Source organism: Rhamphochromis longiceps, linkage group LG15, assembly GCF_057381845.1.
Source record: "Rhamphochromis longiceps isolate RC_006_pf linkage group LG15, R_longiceps_female_GT1.1, whole genome shotgun sequence".
Taxonomy (NCBI): Eukaryota; Metazoa; Chordata; class Actinopteri; order Cichliformes; family Cichlidae; genus Rhamphochromis; species Rhamphochromis longiceps.
In genome coordinates, this window is record NC_140571.1 from 38,839,732 (window position 1) to 38,863,149 (window position 23,418).

Here is a 23,418-nt window from a genome sequence, read left to right on the forward strand (position 1 = left end):
TCTGGTGCAGGTCTACAATACTTTTCCTAGTGTCCTTCGAAAGCTCTTTGGTCTTGGCCATGGCGGAGTTTGGAGTCTGACTGTTTGAGGCTGTGGACAGGTGTCTTTTATACAGATGATGAGTTCAAACAGGTGCCATTCATACAGGTAACGAGTGGGGGACAGAAAAGCTTCTTACAGAAGACGTTACAGGTCTGTGAGAGCCAGAGATTTTCCTTGTTTGAGGTGACCAAATACTTATTTTCCACCCTGATTTACGAATAAATTCTTTACAAATCCTACCATGTGGATTCATGGATTTTTTTTTCACATTCTGTCTCTCACAGTTGAAGTGTACCTCTGGTGCAAATTACTGACCTCTGTCATCATTTTAAGTGGGGGAACTTGCACAATCGGTGGCTGACTAAATACTTTTTTGCCCCACTGTATGTATGCAAAATGGTAAGGCAGAAAAAAATATGCCACTCCAGTGTTAAGTTAATGCTTCCTTTTTTTTACTGGATATACTAACCAATGCAGAAACACAAAGCGAGATCTACACACTGAAACTAAGAGCAGTGATAATGAAATGCTGCAACAAACTGCTATAGTATATTTGCTCTCTCTCTTTTTTTAAACAGACTGAAGGCTCCCTCAGTGAAACATGGTACAATGTTAATGAATATGTAACATTTTCCTTTTCTCAACAACCACAAGAAATTCTTTCCATTTTTTAAGGAAAACTAAGAGTAAGAGTTTACATACAAGCACAAGAATCCACCAAAATATTTTTTTGATTTCTTTTTGACTGTGGGTGCTTATGGTTCGAATATGGAGTTTGACAGCAGTTTCCACATGTGGGAATCTACAGGTATTGCAGAGCAGGAACATTTAGATTGCTCCCCTGGTATTCAGTTTTTAGATGACAGCTTTGATTATTTTTTATTTTATTTTATTTTACTTTTTTTTGTAAGTTCAAGTCAGGTCAGTCACCTACTGCAAGACTGAGAATATTTAAAGCTGCAATGCCTTTTTCTGGAACACTTGGTAAAATCCAAAACACACATTTTTATTTACCTTATATTAGTTGTTATTAACTGAGAGAAAGATTGAATGTCCTGTAAATGTTTCTTTCCTGTTTTCGCAGCAATTCCTTTCAAAGTGAAACAGACTTACTGGTGCTAACTGCTTTTTCTGGATTCCTCAGCTGATTCCAACTCTTGCAGTTTCATAACATACCGTTGCACCCTGGTGGCAGACGTCAAGACCTCTATTAAATGCATCTCTTTTTAATTAAACATTCAATCACAGCTTTCTAATGATGATGAATTAGTAATTTCTGATTATTCATTTAGCCAAATGCATTAAAAACTACTCTGCAGATTACTGTGCATTGTATTTCTTGTAAAGATTTGACAGTCCAGTTTAGTAGAACATTAAGAATCTGTTATGCACAAATTAGCAATATTCCATTTCTCAAACAATATCACAGTGCGGCCATGATTGCAAGTGATTCAAAATGAATATAGGGACTGGAAGGCAATATTTACGCACTTCTACGTTTTACCTTTTTGCAGCTTGATATACCAGAGAACAGAGCTCTTCTTCTCTCATATGTGTACAACAAACATCTAGATTCTGCCATTTTTGACATCTCCAATAGCTCCCCATACATCAAACAAAAAAACATCAGGGAATGCAAAATCCCCCAGAACTGAATCCAGTGCCTCGGCAAAGTCATCGGGGTTCTTCTTGTCTTTGCCCGCTTCCACAATGGTGGTTGCTGCAGAGAAAATGGGACACAGGAATGTACATATATAATTTACTAATTCTTATCTACAGTTATTCTGGTGTAACCTTGTAATCTTTAAGCCGTGGGGCACCAAGTAAAAAAAACAAAATGTGCAAGCATTTTTCTCAAGAAACACTCAGACTGCAATTCTGTTTAATTTTACAAAAGCAGACAGTAACACGGGTATTGGCTTGTCTCTGGAATGATGTGTATTCATGAATGTCGATGTGTGTTGAAATATCATCCCTTTTTTAATGCAGGTTTTCTCAAAAAAAGAAAAGAAAAAGAAACTAAACATATTTTTTAGGAGGAGATCCAAGCAAACAACAGGGCGAAGAGCAGGGTAAGAAATCATTGCCCTATTTTAGATGAGGTTCATGCAACATCAGGCCACTGGCTTTGAGAGTCTGGGAAAGGGCAATTTCCTATCACTCTCAACTTCTCAACGCAATTCTTGCTCATTATTCATCCTTGTGCAGTTCTTGTGATATTTAGTAAGGATGAAAGCAAGTGATGTTGCCAATTTCTACCATTATTAACCCTGACTAAATAAAAAGGTCCACTTAATGTTTTTCTTTTCAGGAGCTTTTAGCCTTTATGGCCATCTCTAGCTCTAGGTTGCTCAGCTGAGCATGAAATGACAAGTATTAACTCTCCCTGACAACTGAGCAAAGTCCTTCAGCTGAGAACATGTGCACATCTAGACAAGATATTTTTGTCATTTTTCTTCTCCTCCATAAAAGCACCAAATTCTAAATCCTTCAAAATTGTGTCAAATTAAACAATAAATATGGTTAAACATTGTTTACATTGAGTTACTGGGAAGAGTAAAAACAAACTCCTGATGGCTTGTTCCTTTATGTTTCTACATTTGTCAGGGACTCGATCCTTCCCTGCCCATGCCCCATTAATACAGGGCTAGATACAGGGCTAGAGGCCAGTTAGCAACCATCCATTCATTAAGGAAAACTGTGTATTCCCTGACCGGTTATGAGTGGTTGCTAGGAGTTGCTAACAATCATTGTGAAATTAATTGTAAATTTCCCATTCACACAGACCTATTGACCGGTCAGTGACCCCTTGGTTGCTAAATAAAACTGTATACAGGGTGTACAGAATTATTAGGCAAATGAGTATTTTGTCCACATCATCCTCTTCATGCATGTTGTCTTACTCCAAGCTATATAGGCTCGAAAGCCTACTACCAATTAAGCATATTAGGTGATGTGCATCTCTGTAATGAGAAGGGGTGTGGTCTAATGACATCAACACCCTATATCAGGTGTGCATAATTATTAGGCAACGTCCTTTCCTTTGGCAAAATGGGTCAAAAGAAGGACTTGACAGGCTCAGAAAAGTCAAAAATAGTGAGATATCTTGCAGAGGGATGCAGCAGTCTCAAAATTGCAAAGCTTCTGAAGCGTGATCATCGAACAATCAAGCGTTTCATTCAAAATAGTCAACAGGGTCGCAAGAAGCGTGTGGAAAAACCAAGGCGCAAAATAACTCATATTTCAGAGCTGCAACATCACTGGAGTGCCCAAAAGCACAAGGTGTGCAATATTCAGAGACATGGCCAAGGTAAGAAAGGCTGAAAGACGACCACCACTGAACAAGACACACAAGCTGAAACGTCAAGACTGGGCCAAGAAATATCTCAAGACTGGTTTTTCTAAGGTTTTATGGACTGATGAAATGAGAGTGAGTCTTGATGGGCCAGATGGATGGGCCCGTGGCTGGATTGGTAAAGGGCAGAGAGCTCCAGTCCAACTCAGATGCCAGCAAGGTGGAGGTGGAGTACTGGTTTGGGCTGGTATCATCAAAGATGAGCTTGTGGGGCCTTTTCGGGTTAAGGATGGAGTCAAGCTCAACTCCCAGTCCTACTGCCAGTTTCTGGAAGACACCTTCTTCAAGCAGTGGTACAGGAAGAAGTCTGCATCCTTCAAGAAAAACATGATTTTCATGCAGGACAATGCTCCATCCCACGCGTCCAAGTACTCCACAGCGTGGCTGGCAAGAAAGGGTATAAAAGAAGAAAAACTAATGACATGGCCACCTTGTTCACCTGATCTGAACCCCATTGAGAACCTGTGGTCCATCATCAAATGTGAGATTTACAAGGAGGGAAAAAGTACACCTCTCTGAACAGTGTCTGGGAGGCTGTGGTTGCTGCTGCACGCAATGTTGATGGTGAACAGATCAAAACACTGACAGAATCCATGGATGGCAGGCTTTTGAGTGTCCTTGCAAAGAAAGGTGGCTATATTGGTCGCTGATTTGTTTTTGTTTTGTTTTTGAATGTCAGAAATGTATATTTGTGAATGTGGAGATGTTATATTGGTGTCACTGGTGAAAATAAATAATTGAAATGGGTATATATTTGTTTTTTGTTAAGTTGCCTAATAATTATGCACAGTAATAGTCACCTGCACACACAGATATCCCCCTAAAATAGCTAAAACTAAAAACAAACTAAAAACTACTTCCAAAAACATTCAGCTTTGATATTAATGAGTTTTTTGGGTTCATTGAGAACATGGTTGTTGTTCAATAATAAAATTATTCCTCAAAAATACAACTTGCCTAATAATTCTGCACTCCCTGTAGTCCACAACTGGTTGCCAAGTGGTTGCTGGCAGTCTCATGGTCCAGCATCAAAAACTTTACCTGTGGCTACTTTTGTTTCCAGCACATTTGCATGGAAGATGCTGACTTGTCTGCTAACTAGTCAACAAGTAGTGATCAGAAGGATTCATACTGGAAACAGAGACTATCATATAACTGGGGGAGTGGATGCACGGACAGGGACAGGAGCAGGATTGACAAACTGGTGCGGAGGTCTAGCTCCGTGCTGGGATGTCCCCTGGAGTGTGGAGGTGGTTGGCGAGAGGAGGATGTTAGTAAAGCTGACATCCATCGTGAACAACCCACATCACCCACTGCATGAGTATGTGAGTGGGCTGAGCAGCTCCTTTAGTCAGAGACTGAAACACCCTCGCTGCAGGAAGGAGCGCTTTCGCAGATCATTCATCCCAACAGCAGTTAGACTCTAATACTCCTCAATCACAATGTCATAAGTCACTGGACACTGTGAACATCCACGGTCACCGGTGTGTATGGACGTGCAGGTATATATGTATGTATATGTATACATATGTATATTTAGTGTGTACATGTGTGTGTGTATATGTCTATACATAGGAATAATAGTGGTACAATAGTTATGTCAAGCTATATAGTTTATGTCTTGCATATTTCCAACCATATCCATAATCACATACTGTGTATGCTACCATTGTATGTAGTGTATTATCTTACTTTTTTCATTGATTGTACTTATTTGTATTTTTGTATTTCCTTCTGATATCTGTACCTGAGCTGAGGTGGCGCAAAAATTTCCCCATCGTGGGATCAATAAGGTCTTATCTTATCTTATCTTATCTTATCTTATCTTATCTTATCATATCTTATCTTATCTTATCAAAGTAAAAGTCACTCCCTTTGAAATGTGTTGGTTTCACCAGTAAGACAAAAGTTGCATGGTTCCAATTTGCATCATATTTTCCCAAGTCTAATTACTAATAGGAGTGATCAGAACAGTGTGATGCAGAAGCCTCTTTGCATCAGATTTCACCAAATAATGCTGAACAGAAACCCCTTGCTAGCAGCTCTTTCCTATCAACTAGTGAAGATTACATTTATTTTAAGGACAAAAATGTTAATTGGCAAGTCTTACCCAGCTCCAAGTCTCTGATGCCCATGTAGCTCTCCAACAGGTCATCCACTTTTTTGGTGGCTTGTTCTTCAAATTCATTCTGCTGGCATAAAACATATGAACAAAAGTGTGCAATACTATGATAAACATGGTGGCAGAGGATCTAAGACAGCATGGATTGCTCCTTTGTCAGGGACTTTGTTTTTAATTTACTGTTATAAAGCTATATGAGCATCTATGGATGATGAAGTCCTTAATGTTAAAAATCCATAGAGTAATTATCCTTATTATGAAATCATGTAAATATGTTTATATATTCTGTTTGATCTCATTCCAGATCAGTATAATGTAAAATATGCAGCATAAAGAAAATGATTTCCAAGATTTTTTTTTCCAACCTAATAAAGAAGACTTAATTTAAGACACTTTGATTAAATCAAACAAGAAGCACTCTGCTCACTCAAATAATCTGATCACACTCAGTCTTGTTTATTTCGTGCTCTACAGATGAAAGACATGTACGTAAGTGTAGACATGCACAACTAGTTCTCTCTTCTTTTTCTAGTCTCTTATGACTGCCACAGGGTTTATTTGATGAAAAACTGAAACTCTAAAGCCCACATATTTAAAATATTACTAAAAAGCACTAATATGGTGCTATAGCTCTGTGTCAAGTGTGTGAAAACCATGAGACATAATTAGAAAAAGGCAGTCAACAAAATGATCGGTGGTTCAACCATTAAACACTTGTGTGGGAGGAAATGATAATTTTTTTTATAAAGATCACTTCCTGTGAAAGAGTTTCGTTTGCTTGTTTGTGTGTGAGTGGAGTCAAACAGTTCAGTTACTTATTTAAAATGCTCTATATGAGCTCTGTGTGTGTGTAAACGCACACTGAGAACATCTGAAAATGTAATCAGTCATTGTCCGGCAGGACGTAAAACTCACCACTTCCTGAACTGTAGCAGAACCCTTGGACCTTAGTCGCAGGGTTTCCTTCCCATTCACCATCTTGCCCTCATTAGACTTTGGCGCTCTAGTCCTCATTCCAATCATGTCTAACCACACACGCAGAACAACAATCATTAATCAACGTCAAATGCTTATTTGGTTAGAAGTAGCATGATGTTAATTGTGTAACATTGATTTTTTTTCTTCTTGCAAACTATGAATATATTCTTCGATTTTTTTCCCAAGAGGCTGATGTGTTCCTTCCAACACATCACTGTCAACACAGTTTTTTGGAAAAGAAAGACAACTATAACGATGCTTAAAGATTTCCATTCCTTATTTGGAAGTGATATCGCATCCTGTGAAAATCTAAAAGAACTCTAGCCCACTGTGCTGGAGTCAGTCTTGTTTGTGTGATATCTTTAGCAGGTTCTTGTCTAATGTATTTCCAGTGTCACTGTTGGCTGTTGAGTTGATGAATGTGTTTGTGTTAAAAACGTTCACCCCAAATCATTTGCTAAGACCTGCATCATTATAATCTGTGCACTGTACAGTAATTGAAAAGCAACATTGCCGGCATCTGTGAATTCAAATGGATTTGTATTTTTATTTGTCTCTGCATTGCTGTGCATATCTTTAACCCTCAGTGGGGCAATTTTGAGCCCCATTTTATTTTAAACAACAACACATTCTTGATTATTCTGTGTTCATCTTACCGAAATGCTGCCCTGAACCTATGAGAGATATTCTAAAATGTTCATATCTGATTAATGATGGTTTTCAATCATTTCATGGAAATATAAATGAAACACTAACACACATACAAAGAAAATTACATTCAAATAACCCTCGTCTGTTGATTTTTACAGAATATAGTTTGTTTGTTTTTTAATAGCAAAGTGTTGATGAACTGGGGACTCCATAACTGACAGAAAATTGGAATTAAGTCAGTGTCAGTGTGTTTTTTTATACTTTTGTTTAAAAAAAATTAAACATATTTAACCTTTACATATTGTTCAGGTCACATTTGACCCATTTTGACATTGGATAGCATTAAAAATGCAGAAAATATTTCTTTCATTTTTTTTTAGCCTGAAATTTAATGACTTTTCCTAAAGTAAGAGATTTAAGATTAAAAATATTAAAAGGTACCTGAGCTGAAACACAAGAGTTTTTCTGCAAATATTTCCAACTATGGAAAGTTGTTGGAGAAGTAGACAAATTCATGGACTTTAAATTTCCTGCCTTCCTGATTTCTTAGTCTTTTTTGTTTATTTCTCATACTTACAGTTTTTCTCAGTCGCTTTGGTGCTTTTCTCACATCACTATCAGTGTTGGTCAAGTTACTTGAAAAAAGTAGTCAGTAACTAATTACTGATTACTTCCCCAAAAAAGTAATCCCGTTACTTTACTGATTACTTATTTTCAAGTAACTTGACCAACACTGATAGTGATGTGAGCCCAATTCTACTTTTTCTGCATAATCCATCATACAAAATGTAATCAAATGGAAAGGTCCCCTTTTAAAACTTGTTTTATTAGTTTTAACCTTTTAACTTTATGCATCAAGCAAAAATTTAATTATATGCAACATTCTCTGACTGGAAGAAATTTGTTTAATATTTAAACCTATTTTCTGCACATTCCAGCACATAATTTTTATTTTTTTTTTGTTACACTCACTCTTTCAAATAGATGCAAGTAAAACACAGCAGAAAATAAATAAAATCAAAGACTAGCGGTCCTGTTGCTCTATTTTCACCTGTAAAGCAGGAGTGGGGTAGGCGGAGGTTTACCCTGGTACAGGTGTGCCGCAGCAGTCAGTGGTAGAATCCGCGAGTTTCTCTGTGAATTTCCCATTACGTCGTTATGCACTCGGTGCTTGCTTGGAAGTTTAGGGGTTTTTTTCGCTGCAAAAAGAAGTTTTCTTCCCACGCACGATGGACGCTAATGTTTTTGTCACTTTTTATGGAATTAAACTCAAAGTAAGGTCAGTACTTCCACGCTTTAAACGCTGCATGCTCATACTCTCTCCCACAGTCGATATGTGATCCATTGTTGATCTGCACACAGCTGTTGTCACGAACGTCGCACTCGCTTACGTCACTGTCATGAGAGTTCTCGCAAAAAAATCACGGTTTTAGTAACGCAGTAACGCAGCGTTCCTACGGGAAAGTAACAGTAATCTAATTACCGTTTTTGCAATAGTAATCCCTTACTTTACTCGTTACTTGAAAAAAGTAATCGGATTACAGTAACGCGTTATCTCTGATCACTATTAACATTTGCACAGCAGTTAGTGTATTTCTCAAAACAACTAGTGCAAGCTGCAAAACCTAGTGGATAACCTGCAAAAGCAGGTCACTTGCTCAAAATCAATAATCCATTCCTCAAAAACAAGTATTCATGTCAATGAAACTGTCAGTGTCATCAAAATGAGAAGTCTTGAACCATCTTGATGAACAAGATAATCAAATGGCTTTGTCATGTTTTCATTATGACAGTGTACAGTATTCTCTCATTGTCTTCCAATGCAAAAAAAAAGGTCAGAACTCGGTGACACTACCTGAAAATGCTCAAGACAGCATTATACACTTTTTGCACAGCCATGTACAATCAAATCTACAGTAGAGTTAGACATTCCTGTAGTTATGGAAGTAAGTGAGTACAAGACACTGAATACGTATGTTTCACATTTTTACTGTGTAGGATGTTTGTAATTCTACAACATTGTGCAAAAGAAAAATACTCAACAGTCGCATATTTAGAATAAACATGAGAAACACCCTTTTTGGTAGAGCTGTGCACAAATGTGAACAATATAACAGTATATATTGTAAATGAACATACGTAAATCATTCTGGCACATTCAGACATTCCTGTCTGTCTGGCCACATATTCCCATCTACATCACAACAGATACTGCATCCATGGCTGCTAGCAGGGCCATTTGTGAATGCTGGTCACAAACCTTCCACCTCCAGGCAGACAAAAACTCCTCTATCGGATTAAGGAATGGGGAGTAGGGAGGGAGATATTCAACAGGCATTCTGTCATGTGCTGCAAACCGCTGTCTGACCAGATGTGAGTAGTGAAAAGGGACATTATCCCACACAACAACATACTTGTTGAGTTGACCTCCACCCCTCTCATTCTCAGGGACTATGGCATGAGAGAAATTGTTCAATTTCAGGGACAGGAAAAAATAATGGAAAAAAGGTATAACATTTTTTTGACAGCATTTGAAAACTAATTCACCAATTTTGAATGTAATGACTCAAGCAATGAAATAAAGACTATTGGTTTTATTGGGAACGACTATTTAGCATCCAAAAGTATAGTTTATTTTGACTGACATGACATAAGCAAATGATAATGTGGTCGATGGCAGAAAACTGTATGAAAGCAACTCAAACGTGTCCAAGAGCATTTGCAATTTGTTCAGAGGAAGGAGAAATTGCTACTATGATGTGCACAAATTACTAAATGTTGTGGAGGTTGCACTAACGGTTTTGAGATTTTGATCTTTTCATTTTTCATTTTGATCTGAGAAAAGCACCAAAGCGACTGAGAAAAACTGTAAATGTTTCAGATCGCAATCAAAATTACAAAATTGTGCTTTTAAATTATTATTTTACTTATTAGAAGGTAATAGGGGAAAATACCTATCCAAACTTACCTGTCCCTATGTGAAAAACAGATCACTTGAGGGTCACTACTAACACACTAAACTCAATGCTTAAATACTTCCCAGAGAAATCATTTGAGCCCATGTCTCCTGAGGTCTGCATTAAAATGCATATCTGGTTATTTCAATAATTTCTAAGAGAAAATAACAGTTCAGGGGTAAAGTCAGAGATCAGCATCAGCTATGTCATGCTAACAGTATAAACAACTGATACTCCAGAAGCAACTACTGTATGTAGCATCTTTGTCCTGCTGCGAGTCAAACATGATTGATAAATATGACACATCTTGATTGGAGCTGAACTTTATGTGACTTTTTGTCCTTGTAATACAGCAGCTCCAGCCACAGACTCTGCAAATACTGAGTAAACCTTCATGATGTACACAAAAACAAAAAACAACTTTAGCTTTAAACTCTATGTGTGTGAGTATGAGAACCAACATGTGTTACAATTTTAGGATTCGAGTATACTTTATCATCTTACTTTCAATCGAATCCATCAAAATGCCATTTGGCAGCATGTTTTCATTTTTAAATCAAGTCATTTAGTTGCCAACACACCTAGAAAGACTTGCGATTGACAGATTTACCCAGTGAGATGAGGGGATTTGTTTCTGCTCTTGTCACTGTGATGCAGAGGGTCACACCACACTGTGACAGTTCACACACACATACAAAAGAGGTGGAGACTGAAAGCACAATGTGATATACTGGAACGTTGCCGGGTTTATTAAAGGAGCTTGATATGGGGATGCCACTCAGCTTGGGTTCTAAATTGTCATGTCCTCATTGACCATGAGAGATAGCTGCAAAACAGTAACAACATAACACGACAGCTTCAAAAGCAAACTAATCCACGTTGTAATCCATTCCAATCATAATTATGCATCTTTATTCTATGCTAGTATTTTGATGTGTATTGCATTCTCAAAATGACTGGAATATCTGTTAACAGAGATGTGACAACATGTTACGAGATACCGATCTGTTGCAGGAAGTAAGCCAGTTAACCATGGATTTGGTTTCCTGTCTGATAAGCGTGCGGTGGACAATGAGGCTCCAAACCACTCAGATTCACTTAGGAAAGGAGAGTAAGGTGTTTCCTCTATATATTGTAACGAGGATGCAATAAATCAACAACTCACCGAACTGTTGACAGGTAAACTATTTTTCATAAAGAGATACCTCATGCTGTTAAGGACCTTTGCTGTTTGAAAGGCACAGAGATTTGATGTGTGTAGCATAGAGGCACCACAGTGCCGCTGATGTCAGCTTAAACAAGCTTGTCAGACTGTAACATGACATAAAAGCAAATACAGCACAAGGTGGCTTGTCAAATCACTATTAGCTGATGAACCTGCTAACCACTTCTTTTTATTTCCTGGCAGACATTTGAGTGAAATGTAAATAAAAGTACCTTTTGAGCTCTATAAAACAGTGAAAGCACAACATGTACATTTGGATCAAACATTTACTTTACTTAATTTCTTTGGCAGTGACTCTGCAAGAGTGTGAAAAATGAGCTGCTATGTCTTTTCTCTCTCTCCCGCCCTTCACTCTTTATCGCTGTGTTAGCATGGTTTATGTCTTCTTTTCTCCCTTCCCATCTCCAAGCCCAGACCATCCAGGCAGATGGCAGTCTGCCGGTGTCATGGTCCTGGGCCATGTAGGCCCAGTATTCTTAGTTTTCATGTATTTTTGTATTTTGTTCTTTATTTAGGCCATGCTTCCTGGGTTGATCTGTTACGTTGTTCCTTATGTGTTTTCCCTTCGTGACTCTTACCCCCTGTGTGCCCCTCTGTGTATTTATGAGCCCTCGTCTCTCTTTGTGCTTTATTCTATGTTTTCCCCAGCCCGTTATGTCTGCGTTCTCCCCGTGCTCTCTCTCCTCCTGTTTGAACCTCTGTGTACTTCCTGCTTTACTTTGCCCATCTCCCATCAGTGTTACGTTCACTCCTGCCGTGTCTTGTTATGATTATCAGTGTCACCTGTGTTCCCCGTGTGCATCCACTTCCCCTGATCTTCCCTCATGTGTATTTAGTCTCTGTGTTTCGTACAGTCTGTGTCGCGTCGTCTGTGTTCTCACCCCCATGTTTTCACGATCAGTCTTTTGTGATCATCTTCGTCTCAGAGTTCTCTTAGTTTGTCACAGTATTAGTTTTCCCAGTTTAGTTATAGTTTAGCCACGCTATCCCTGCTGTGTTTGTATTCCTGGTCTTCAGTCATATTAAAGGCTCGCTTTCTGTTAAACTCACTCCCGTCTACTCACTTGTGTACGCTCCTGGGTCCATTACACACACCACCGCACGACCTGCCTCTGCAGACCGTGACAGCCGTGCCGTGAGTCTGCTATCAGTTTCTCTTTATTAGAAGACATTTGCTCCTTTTTTCCATTTTTTCTCGAATGTTTTGCTGTTACTTTGCAACAGATCCCACAGAACAATTCTCACACAACAATTCAGTCCACATAACGTTGACAAGCTGACTATATATTTTTGAGACAAGGGGGTTAGGAATGTAACTCAGAAGGCTGTTCTCATGAGCGCACTGCCATCCATCCATCTATCCATTTTCTTCTGCTTATCCAAGGCCGGGTCATGGGGGCAGCAGTCTAAGCAGAGAAGCCCAGCCCTCCCTATCCCTGGCCACCTCCTCCAGCTTGTGCGGGGAACACCAAGGTTTTCTCAGGCCAGCCAAGTAATGTAATCTGTCCAGCATGTCCTGGGTGTGCCGCTGGGACCTCCTCCAGTTGGGACATGCCCAGAACACCTCACCTAGGAGGCGCCCAGGAGGCATCCTTATCAGATGCTATAACCACCTCAACTTGCTCCTTTCTGGACAAGGGTGCAACTAAGGGGAAACCAGGGGGCACTGGCCACCCCCCAAAATTTGCTGGCCCCCTAGTGGCACTCCTAGTAAGATAGTCCTATGGTGGTAATAATTTTAATAAACATGAGCACGACACAAAGGAAGACACCCCATTATGCGCTGAAACATTAACTGTTTTGGGGGTTATATTTTTAGTGGTCCCCATATTGCTACCCCTATGAAAAAATTCTGGAAGCACCCCTGACTCTCAACCCCTCCCGAATGACCAAACTCCCCACCAAATCTCTAAGGGACAGGCCACCCAGTTCATTTCCACCACTTGTATCCGCGATCTTGTTCTTTCAGTCACTACCCAAACTCATGACCTTAGGTGAGGGTACAGACGTAGATTGACCGGTAAATCAAGAGTTTCGCTTTTATGCTCTGTTTTCTTTTCACCAACAGACTGGCACAGCATCCATCACTGCAGCTGCAGCACCAGTTTGTCTGTTGCTTGTCTATCTTGTCTATCTCCTCCTCCCCGCTCCCCTCACTTGTGAACAAGACCCTGAGATACTTAGTCCTCCACTTGAAGCAGCAACTTGTCCCTGACCTGGGACAGAGCTGAAGCCCTTTTAGGTTTAGGATTAGGTAGGGATGGAGCCCGGTGTTGGGTCTGTGCTTCCACAGGCCCCGCTGGTTTAGAGACTTAACGAAGTAAGACGAACAGCAATCAATCGATTTTACTTGCTAGCAAGGGAGGCTGGTCAGAACCAGGCTCTTAGAGCTGAACGCTCCTCACCTGTTTCCTAGCCAACTTCAAATAAACAGCCTTCCTTGCAGCCTTTTTATTGAATACAGTTACAGTTTACACAGGCACCACACCCATTGTAACAACCCCGTGGTGTGTCGGGCCCTTGTATTTGTGTGTATGCATGTGCGAGAATGTGTGTGTGTGTGTGTGTGTGTGTGTGTGTGTGTGTGTGTGTGTGTGTGTGTGTGTGTGTGTGTGTGACCACCTGCTCACCAAAGGGTCATAAAGGCAGGAAGTTTACTAAACAAGAAAACAGAACCTTCACCTAGGATGTGCCTATAATAAAACACTACAGCCTCCCCCACCATTCAACAGGCTGGGGAGGGGGTTAGAAACAAAGGAATGTCTTTGATTATACAGTTTGAACCAAGACTTACAAATTTAAGTAACACAATGACAACATTTAACAATTTCAACCTAACACCCGGTTTTGGTGAAATATACTCTAGACCTTTAACAGATTAAGGATTCAATTAATTCAGTGTTATGCATTTATCACCAAGGCACAACAGTAGTCACCTCAAGGTGCTTTAGTTTGTAAGGTAGAGACCCTACTACAATAACTGCAGATAGTGTTGTGCTGCTTAAAGTGAGAATTAGACCGTAAGGACAGAAAAATAAATGTCTGCCTCCATGCAAGTGATGCACGTGTTCCTGTCTAAATGGTGTTTCCAGTATTCCTTTTTGAGATTTGTGATTAATTGTTCCCCAGGGTTAACAACAACAACTGTAAAAATCATTCACAGCCTTTTTTTATTAGATATGTGCATTAAATTTTACTCAGTAAGTGAGACGACAGTTGTTTTACAAAGAGAAATAAAAACTGAGAAGGCAAAACATTATTAGTTTATATTTGTCTGCAGTATTATAGACTCAGTCTATGAACACAAAGTGAATTCATTTATATTTGTCTGCATTCTTAATTTATATTTCACACATGGTCATTGCAGCTGACTACTGTAACACCGGTCAATTAACTGTGGCTGGAAAGTTTAACGGGAGTTCAAGGCCCACTGGCAGACTGCCAGTGAAATATCCCTGCATCCTCTTTCTGTTTTTGCTGATGAGTTATGAAAAACATCTGAGGAGTACTAACCCCATCAACAGCTGAGGACAATGTCAGGCAGGGTGGCAATAAGCTATTAGTGTCCACTTTCTGTGGGCTGTTGTACCAGGGGAAGTTGGTGTGCTTACAATATTAAATAGCCATGCCATGCTATAAATCACAGTTTTTTCCCATTGTTTTAGCACCAGGAACCCTGCTGGTTCTTACTGAATCACATAACTATACATAAACTTTAATGTAGGTCAGTGAGTGAATGCAAAGGCCAGGAAGTAATAGTACTGACACTTTTAGTATGAATATTTTTAAAACTACTGAATTTTAATAGTTTTTGTGTGCAGACCCAGTGTCATCTAAGGCTCTAAGCGAGTTCAAGTCAAAACACCCATATTAAAGTCTAAATTTACAATTAAATTAAAACAAATATCCACCATGTTCTACTTACCAAAGGCTTTCTTGGGTCCCACAAGTCGAAGAGTGAAGGGTACGCCTCTCGGTTGCTCTTTTAGCATCTTTGCAACCTCGTAGTGCCGACACCCTACAATGCTCTGGTCATTGATGGCCTCGATGTGATCTCCAACACATACTGTCTTCAGCTGGTCGATGGTGCTGCCTTCCTTTATCCTCTGAAAGACAAAGATTTGACTAAATACAGTATATGACTATGATGTGAGTTATCAGCTTTTTGGGGGGGGAGAAAGCACATTGCATTGACATATTACAACTAGTGTAATCATTACAGATTTTACAATGACATATTTTTATTATTGCAATATGACCAAAAAAAGGAAATTGGATTTTAATTTGTTTGACTTTTATTCTGGTTAGATTGTTAAAGTTTCTCAGAAAAGTGGATTTATCTAACTTTAATGACGTCCTAAAAATGTCCTTGGTTTTATCTTTTCGAACACCTCTGTGGCCTCTTACTGTAAGGTAGCAATGACCAGCTGAAGAGTGGAGTTTCTGCTCTGTTTGTCTTATTAATCATCACAAAAAACTCAAAATGTTGCAGCAATTGGTAAAAAAAAAACCAAAACAACAACTTCTCATCCACCTTGATGAAAGCATAGCCAGCCCCGTTGTCTGTGATCGTGAGACCCAGTGCATCTTCTGTCTTTGTCACTTCCACCTCTTTGGTCTCCCCTCTTACATGGGCAAAGATGAAGTCCTCCAGTCCAATCTGTCCCCCCAGTAGTTTCTGCATGTCCACTTTATGAGAGTTGAGAGTGCAGAACAGGATCTGAGGAGAAGGAATATATATATATATATATATATATATATATATATATATATATATATTAGGTAAAGTAAAGTGAAAAATACTGTAGCCAGTATAAAGACTCACAAAAATTAATAAGCTATGGGACTGATCTTTGTTAGATTAAGCATGTGTTAATAGTATTATTTCTATTATTTCTAATACTGGACTGATTTAAGCACATTTGTTGGTATTAAAATCTAATTGCCACTGAATGCATGACCATAAAACTGTAACCCTGCAGCCTCTCTTGTTCTTTCATTAACTTCCTCTTGTTTTATTACAAAAGCAAATGGACCGCATCGAAATTTCTCAAGCTGTGCTGTACATACATTAGACAGCAGAGGGCAGTAGAGCCAAATAATAAGCTTAGCTGAATTTGTGGTCATGTTGTTTTCAGCTATGAGTGCGATATCTGCAGCACATCCAGCGGTGAATGATTAAGAAACTTCATTTAAAAGTTTCAACTTCATACAAAACTATTAAGCCACAACATACATGCAGGTTGAGTAGTAATACACGTTTTTTCCTTCTGCTTTACAAGATCACACAACCATACTTGTTGCTGATTCACACTACAGATCCAAATCCTTTTCTAAAAAAAAAAAAGCTCTCAAGATCGCCTTTTTAACGTCACCCATGCATTGAAACAATTGTGTTTTAAACGAGTATGTTTAAAACTGTGTGACTGAACCTTTGAATGTAGAATATCTTGTCCATGATTATTTGAGAACTTGAGCTTTCGCAAACTGTGCGAGCAGATGTCAAAGTTCAGTTTTCTTTCATAAACAGACATTCGAGATAACTTGCGTTGACTTTTTTCTTTTTTCATAATAACTGCCTTGGCAAACGTCTTACTGTCGTCCAAAGTCTTCTCTGATACCTGGCTTTACAATAACTCTATGCTATTGCTATTGATTCCATCTGAGCTCAAGGACACTTTTCACTGTCTGCATGCAATTGGATTTTAGGCAGTTATACAGTGCATGTTGTTAAAGTAAATAAACTAGTAACATTTAATCATAAAGTCTCTCTGTATAGCAGGGAGAGTGTTTGTTCTTTTGCAGTCTACCCTGACCAAATATATTTCACATTAAAAAAAGACGTATTTGTTGATGTATTTGTTGCAAGGTAATTCATGAATCTGTATTATTTCCTCACTTAGTAAGCAGCTTTTTGTTGTTGTTTGTATGTTTATTTGTTGCTGAATTCTTGGATGTGACATGACATGGCTGACAACTTCAGATGGGGAAGTGTTTGCAATATATTCTACAGCTACAGGTTACTTTTTACAGCTTGATCTTCTGAGTTGCAGGGCTGTGTTTGTAATATCAGACTATGTAAATGTATTTCATTATACATTATTAGTATTGTAAATCAATGTAAATAGAACAAAAAGATAAAGTAAAAATTATACTAAGGGAATGATTTTAACACTTATCTAAAGTAATCGCATATTTTGTGTTAGTGAGGATCAGTTGATTGTTTCCTTCTAAAACAGATATTGCATGTCAAAGGTTACTTTAACAAGGTTGAACATTGCGTGCAGCATGTTTTTTCATGTGATTGCATGTGTCACAGTCATGGTTGGCGGGTGCCCAACAAGAACGTCAAGGTCATTTACTATGAAATGTAACTTGGTCTCCTTGGCTTAATCTTACGTTTATATCTATCAGTTATGCTGAAAGCCTTCATGGTTGGCCTTTATAGCTGATAACTAGCTGATAGGGCCAGAGTTGAAGAGTGATGTTCTATTGCCAAGTGTGTTCAATCAGCTATGGAATGAAGCAAAAATAGCAGCAAATGCTGCATTCAAGTCTTTTCAGTTTATATATGTGTACTGGTGCAAATCATTTGTGTATATCTTTATTAATTATGTTGTTTTTTTGTTTTGTTTTACTGTTTCCTCCTACTCTTTCTTTGTTGCGTCTATTAACACCTGCTCTGGCTGAATTTAATCTAAATGGCCATCTTAAAATAATTTGCCTTTTACCATGTTTAGCACTCAGGGCCGTAACAGACTGCTCCATCCAGGCCTTCCAAAGGTTCCCAGTCAAGGTCTCAACTCAAGGATTACAGGCTTTATGAGCAGATTCTTCTGTAACCTAATTGCAAGCAACAATTTGGTAATCTACAAAGCTACAAGTGAGCTATTTAGTTGTCTATTAATTATTGTGAGGGAAAAGAAAATATATATACTGTAAGTTATATTATCTACTCAAATTGTGATACTTTACATGACTGTGCTCTAATACGTTTTTAAGTCTACACGAGCTTTAACAACTATCTAATGTGTCAAATATTTCTTTTAGAATTTACTGAGAATGACTACTTTTCCAGTTAGAAAAAATAGGTATTCAGTTCTATTCATAAAAACAGGCGCAGTGTTATATTCCTATGAGTGACTAAGCACACAATATCTTTTTGTCTACCCTACTTTGTGGGTTAATCACCTTTCAAAATAAAATTATTTCCTCCTGTTGTTGTTGTTTTGTTTTTTTTAGGACTCTATAACTGTAGCCTGTCACGTTAGATGTTTGTTAACTGATAAGAAGTCCTTATATGGTTATTTCTTTCCGCTATTGGTCCTGGTCAAGGTGCAAACCAATACACATGCTGGCTGACAGTAAGTAGTAAATGATCGTTGCGCTTCATGGAAAAAAAAGAAGAAGCAGAGAATGGAAACCTAACACCTGTTCACAACTAGCCTGATAGTCCTGAATTTCTACTGGTTAAAAAAAAACAACCAAATGGTTGTTTTTAAAAATGTGTTTCCACAACTGAACATGTCACTTTATTATTTTATTGCATCCATAGCCAAGTGTAGTTGTACCTCTGAGGGGGAGATGTTGAACACTTCTGCGATCTTGGCATACAGCTCCTTGACATTAGTGAATCCATGAATACGGCCTGTGGGACTCCCATGAGCCAGCTGGGTGTGGAAGATGAGCTTAGGTCTGGGGTATTCTGGTGGCCCTGCTGGTGGCGGTGAAGGGGGAGGGAGCGGAGGCGCTGTGGGCTCCGGACACCCCTGACTCTGGCTCTGGTTCTGGGCCTTCTGCTCCTCCGTGGCCTCGGCCCCTGCTGCCTTGGAGTCCTGCGGGCTCATAGCCTCTCCGGTCTGCATCAGCCCCAACTTAAGCTGGGTCCTCCCCTAGGAGCCCTGGTGGTGCACTGCTCAGAAAGAGAGAAAAACACTGTCCTCCCCGACCGTTTAGGTGACCAACCATCCAACCAACCAGCCACTCAAAGCTTTGCAGCAAAGAAAACATAAATTAGTGATGAGAGCAGCTTGGTAACAGAAGCTGAAAAAAGCCAGCCAGACTCTACCAGGTAGAAACCCAATACCTTTTGAGTTGAGGCTTGTATTTGTTACACCTGAGCCTTGGGGAGCTCACGCATATCGAACACACAAAAAACATATCAAGCAAAGGGTTTTTTGTTCATATATGTGATATGGTTATGATTCTAATCCTTATATCAGTCCAGAGAAGTCACACAAGCACGTCCTAGAATATGTAAACCACCTTCTTAAGTGTGAAGATTTCCTGCATACCTGCAATTCTGTATAACTACCAAAGTGGGCCACTGGGAGTTGGCCACAGACAATATCCCAGTGTTACCAGTAAGATGATATCATTGTAAGATGCCCCCGTTCGCTGGCCTTATTGAATGAAAGAGGTTGTTGCTGGGGTAAATCCTTGGTGATGCAGTGACCTTTCTGACCCCACAGACAACTTACACCAACACAAGATTACACTTAAAGCCAAAAGATAGATGTTTAACTCATTAACTCAATCTAAATTAGTGTCTTAGAAAGTGTTGACACATGACTAAAAAACACTAAAATAAAGAGTATTACATTATATATTATTATCAAACTCCAAGCACTGGTCATATATTGTTCATGGCAATGTAAATGGACAAATAATACCCATGAGAGATGGAAGTGTAGTATTAGTGATTAATGCAGTTAATCATAAAAAGGAAATTTTCATCAAGTGCTTGAAAAGCTCAGCTAGTAACAGTAAACACTGGATGAAAACTTACCCTTCGCACATGGGGTAGACTGAAACAAAAGCCAGGGCGAGCTTGGAAAGGGCTTTTTTTTTTTTTTCATTCGAATCTGAGAAAAACAGGCAGGGCAATATGTAAAAGATGTTCTACTAATTATTTATGGGGAATGGCAGGTGACGTTCAAACAACAAACAGCCTTATGTGAAATGACTCAATATATTTCCATGACATTGTGCCCATGTGATCAGCTGCCTCTCATAGTTTTACTTGTCTCACTTCATCCCGTGTGATGCACTACTGATGCAAATCAGGGATTTTTTTAAAAAAAAATTTGCCTTCTCTGGACACAATAAAATATCTGTCTTTCAGATATGGAAATTCCAAATGGGCAACTCAGTATGTCCCTGCCAATGTGACTTCCTCCAAACAGTGGTTCTTTCCAATGTTCTTTCTTCTGTCTGCATAAATGTTTGCATACTAAAATAATGTTTGAGATGTTTATACTACTTAGCAAGTTTATTATAGCTAAATTCAAACTAAAAATTAAAACTGGATGTGGAAAAAAACATTTTACTTAAATACATTTAAAAATAGACTTATGAATAAAATTTCAACAGAAACTATTTTGTGAACTTGGAAAACTAACTAAAAAATGTAAAGGAAACATCCGTAGTTTCAGTGTTTGTTAGAAGATTTTACAAGAACTTTATTGAGACTCTGGATGTGAGTCATTTCTAAATACAGATATATTTATCCATCTGTTACTATTACAACATTTACAGCTATTACTGTTCCTGCATTACTGCTAGTAATATTCATAATTAAAATTATAGTCATAGTAATTTATCTACGTTTATAAAGGTCATACTAAGGATGAATAATGCTATATAAATGAGGAAGCACTTGCTGATACTTTGCTATCAATGCTTAAAAGTGACAAAACTCTTTTCATATAGCTCATTCCTTTTCTTCCTTCCAAGATGTTGCGAACCTTTCCGGTGTTCTCGAGTATTTAGTCCAGAATTTGGTAATAGAAATCTTTCTAGCAACACATTAATTTAGCAACAGATAGTAGATAGTCCTCTAAGCAAAGGACAGCTCACTTTCTTCTCTTGCTCAGACTTGCATGATAATCTGGATCTTTATCTTTAACACCCAGCCTAACGTATACACATTGTTACATGTAAAACTGAGACTTCAGTAACTTCATGCAGTCAAAAATCGTGCAAATAAGATTCTATAATGCAGAAGTAAAAATGAAACTAAAGGACAGCCGGTAAATGAATGCTAACGGAAGTATTTTTTTAAATGTTTGCAGTGGTGCACATTAAATGTTCCCATTCAGCCCGTCAGCTTTTAAGAGATGACGTTTCTTTTTATTATTCAGTCATGTTAAAATCCTTTACAAATATTGAAAGGATAAAGGGCAAGTATGTGACTCAAACATTTAGTAATAGCAAAAGGTGTGGTTTTACAAGACTAAAATCCTTTACTGTGGTGAAAAAAACCCATTGCTTTTATTCTGTTTTTCTCTTTTTTCAGTATGTGAATTTTTTTTATTTTTTGTTATGCAGTTTTCATTTTTCAGGAAATTCCCCTGCTATGTCAAAGGTTACATTTCCCAATCCTTGCTACTTACTTTTAAATTTATATTCTCTCTAATAATGATACCTGATGTTTTGCTTGTGGTTATTCCAAAGACCTGCTGTAAACACTGCGTTTCAGTAAGAATTTAAGGTCAGGAAGGAAGATATTGTGCATATTTCCAGGCTAACAAATACCCTGGGACCCTGGGATTTTATTATTTTTTTAATCTTTGGGTGGTTTCCTATTTGGTCAATTGTAATCCATCTTATTTTACTCAGTAGCCAGCAGAGAAACGCCAGTTACTGCCTACACTGCACGTACACCCCCCAAAACATGATTTCCTCCCCTCTATCTGTGTTGTTTCCTGGGAGAGGGGATGGAAGGGGAGACCGGGGGTTGACTGGTGTAGGCCAGATTTTGTGAGGGTGGTGTGTTTGCTGTGTCATGCGGCAGTACACTGCGTCTTCTGTTCACAGTAGCGTGGCAGCGCCTGAGCTGCCAAGTGAGGCCAAAAAAGGCTTCTGGCATTTGCGTCCACATTTCTCAAAAATGCTATAAGATAATGGTTCTGTTTTGTGTGTGTAAGATCTCTATGAATAGAGTTTAACTCTTGGGAACGCAGTGACAAGTAATTAAGAAAATATTATTCTAACTTTTTCATATTTTTAGACAGAATGGACCCTTGCGGCCTCAACAACGAGGCTGAAAGTCAAACCCTAAAACAACTTTTTTGAGGTTGCTCATGTCTTATCACACAAACAGAGTCACTTCGATACGCGACATCTCTGTAACATATTCTGTTTTTTTCCTACACATACATAGTCACATGTAGCACACGTAGACATCCACTGTGATTGCAATGTGACTTAGCTGACAGTCTAAACTGTGGCCTTATGACCTTGGTCTGCTGAGTAGGTGTATAAAAAGCCATTTGTTGCTGCAGTTGGTGCCATTTTCCAGTGAGGTGGGGGAGGTGAAACTGCATGCTGGCAGTGCTGGGCTAAAATGAAGTGGTATGGACCACAAGAAAAGACACCAAGCGAGGAATTATAACCTTCTGAGTTGTTGGATTTCCCCTAATAAAATGGCACAAATTTTCGTTTGTCTTCTAGCTCATCATAAGCAGTGATATTTAAGTAAATTTGCTTTGCTGTGCCCTGCATGCCAGCACCAGTGGAATTAGTTGACTTGCAGTGACACAACTGCTCTGTCTGAAAGTGCTATTGTTTATTTAAAACGCAGATGATCCTGGTAGCTTATGTTTGTTTGTTTTAATATGAGCTGATGTGGCCGGTTTCATTATCACACAACAAAACTTGAGCTTTCAGTTCTTAAATGAAAAAAGTAAGTAGGCAACTGTCTGCAGCTTTTTCAAATTAACTTCAGTATATTTTGACACAAGAAACACTGTTGTTAAACCACAGGGCATACACCCCTCTGTTGATCGCACGTGAGATGTTAAAACCGTGTAAATTATTGACTGAAAAGGCCATGCCAGCACAACAACGTTACAGGGCCCCGTTTTTATACCGCTCTTCAGAAAGGGACGACCCCATTTCCATAAAAGGTAATGGGCGGTCAACGCAAGACAAACCACCGTATTCTGATTGGACAACCGGGCTGACATGACCGTTTTTTCAACCTTGTTTGCCAAATGTGATTGGTCCTCCGACTTGGTCCGATTTAAGCTCATTATCATAATCAGCCGTGGCTGAAGTGGGGAAGAAGAGGGGGGTCAGGGGAAAA

At 38.8% G+C, this 23,418-nt stretch overlaps 1 protein-coding gene across 2 annotated transcripts; it reads right to left on the reverse strand.

Annotated features, from left to right (window-relative positions):
- Nucleotides 1-63: 63 nt before the first annotated feature.
- gipc3 (GIPC PDZ domain containing family, member 3) lies at nt 64-19,229 on the reverse strand. 2 transcript variants are annotated; one of them, XM_085381999.1, is made up of 6 exons: nt 18,902-19,229; nt 15,865-16,050; nt 15,256-15,436; nt 6,435-6,544; nt 5,508-5,586; nt 64-1,762 (listed from the first exon to the last, which is right to left on the reverse strand). In XM_085381999.1, exons 1-6 carry the CDS (start codon nt 19,193-19,195, stop codon nt 1,611-1,613), a joined length of 1,002 nt encoding a protein of 333 aa, XP_085238125.1. In that variant the 5' UTR covers nt 19,196-19,229; the 3' UTR covers nt 64-1,610. The 2 variants fall into 2 exon arrangements, with proteins under 2 accessions (XP_085238125.1, XP_085238124.1); XM_085381998.1 differs by having other exon boundaries at nt 5,508-5,589.
- Nucleotides 19,230-23,418: the final 4,189 nt, after the last annotated feature.

Coding starts and splice junctions, on each gene's coding strand:
- gipc3 (XM_085381998.1), bottom strand. CDS start 19,195: ATGCAGACCGGAGAGGCTATGAGCCCGCAGGACTCCAAGGCAGCAGGG. Junction 16,051..18,901: donor TCAACATCTCCCCCTCAGAG/GTACAACTACAC, acceptor CCTTCTCCTCAG/ATCCTGTTCTGCACTCTCAA. Junction 1,763..5,507: donor CATCAGAGACTTGGAGCTGG/GTAAGACTTGCC, acceptor TTTTCTCTGCAG/CAACCACCATTGTGGAAGCG.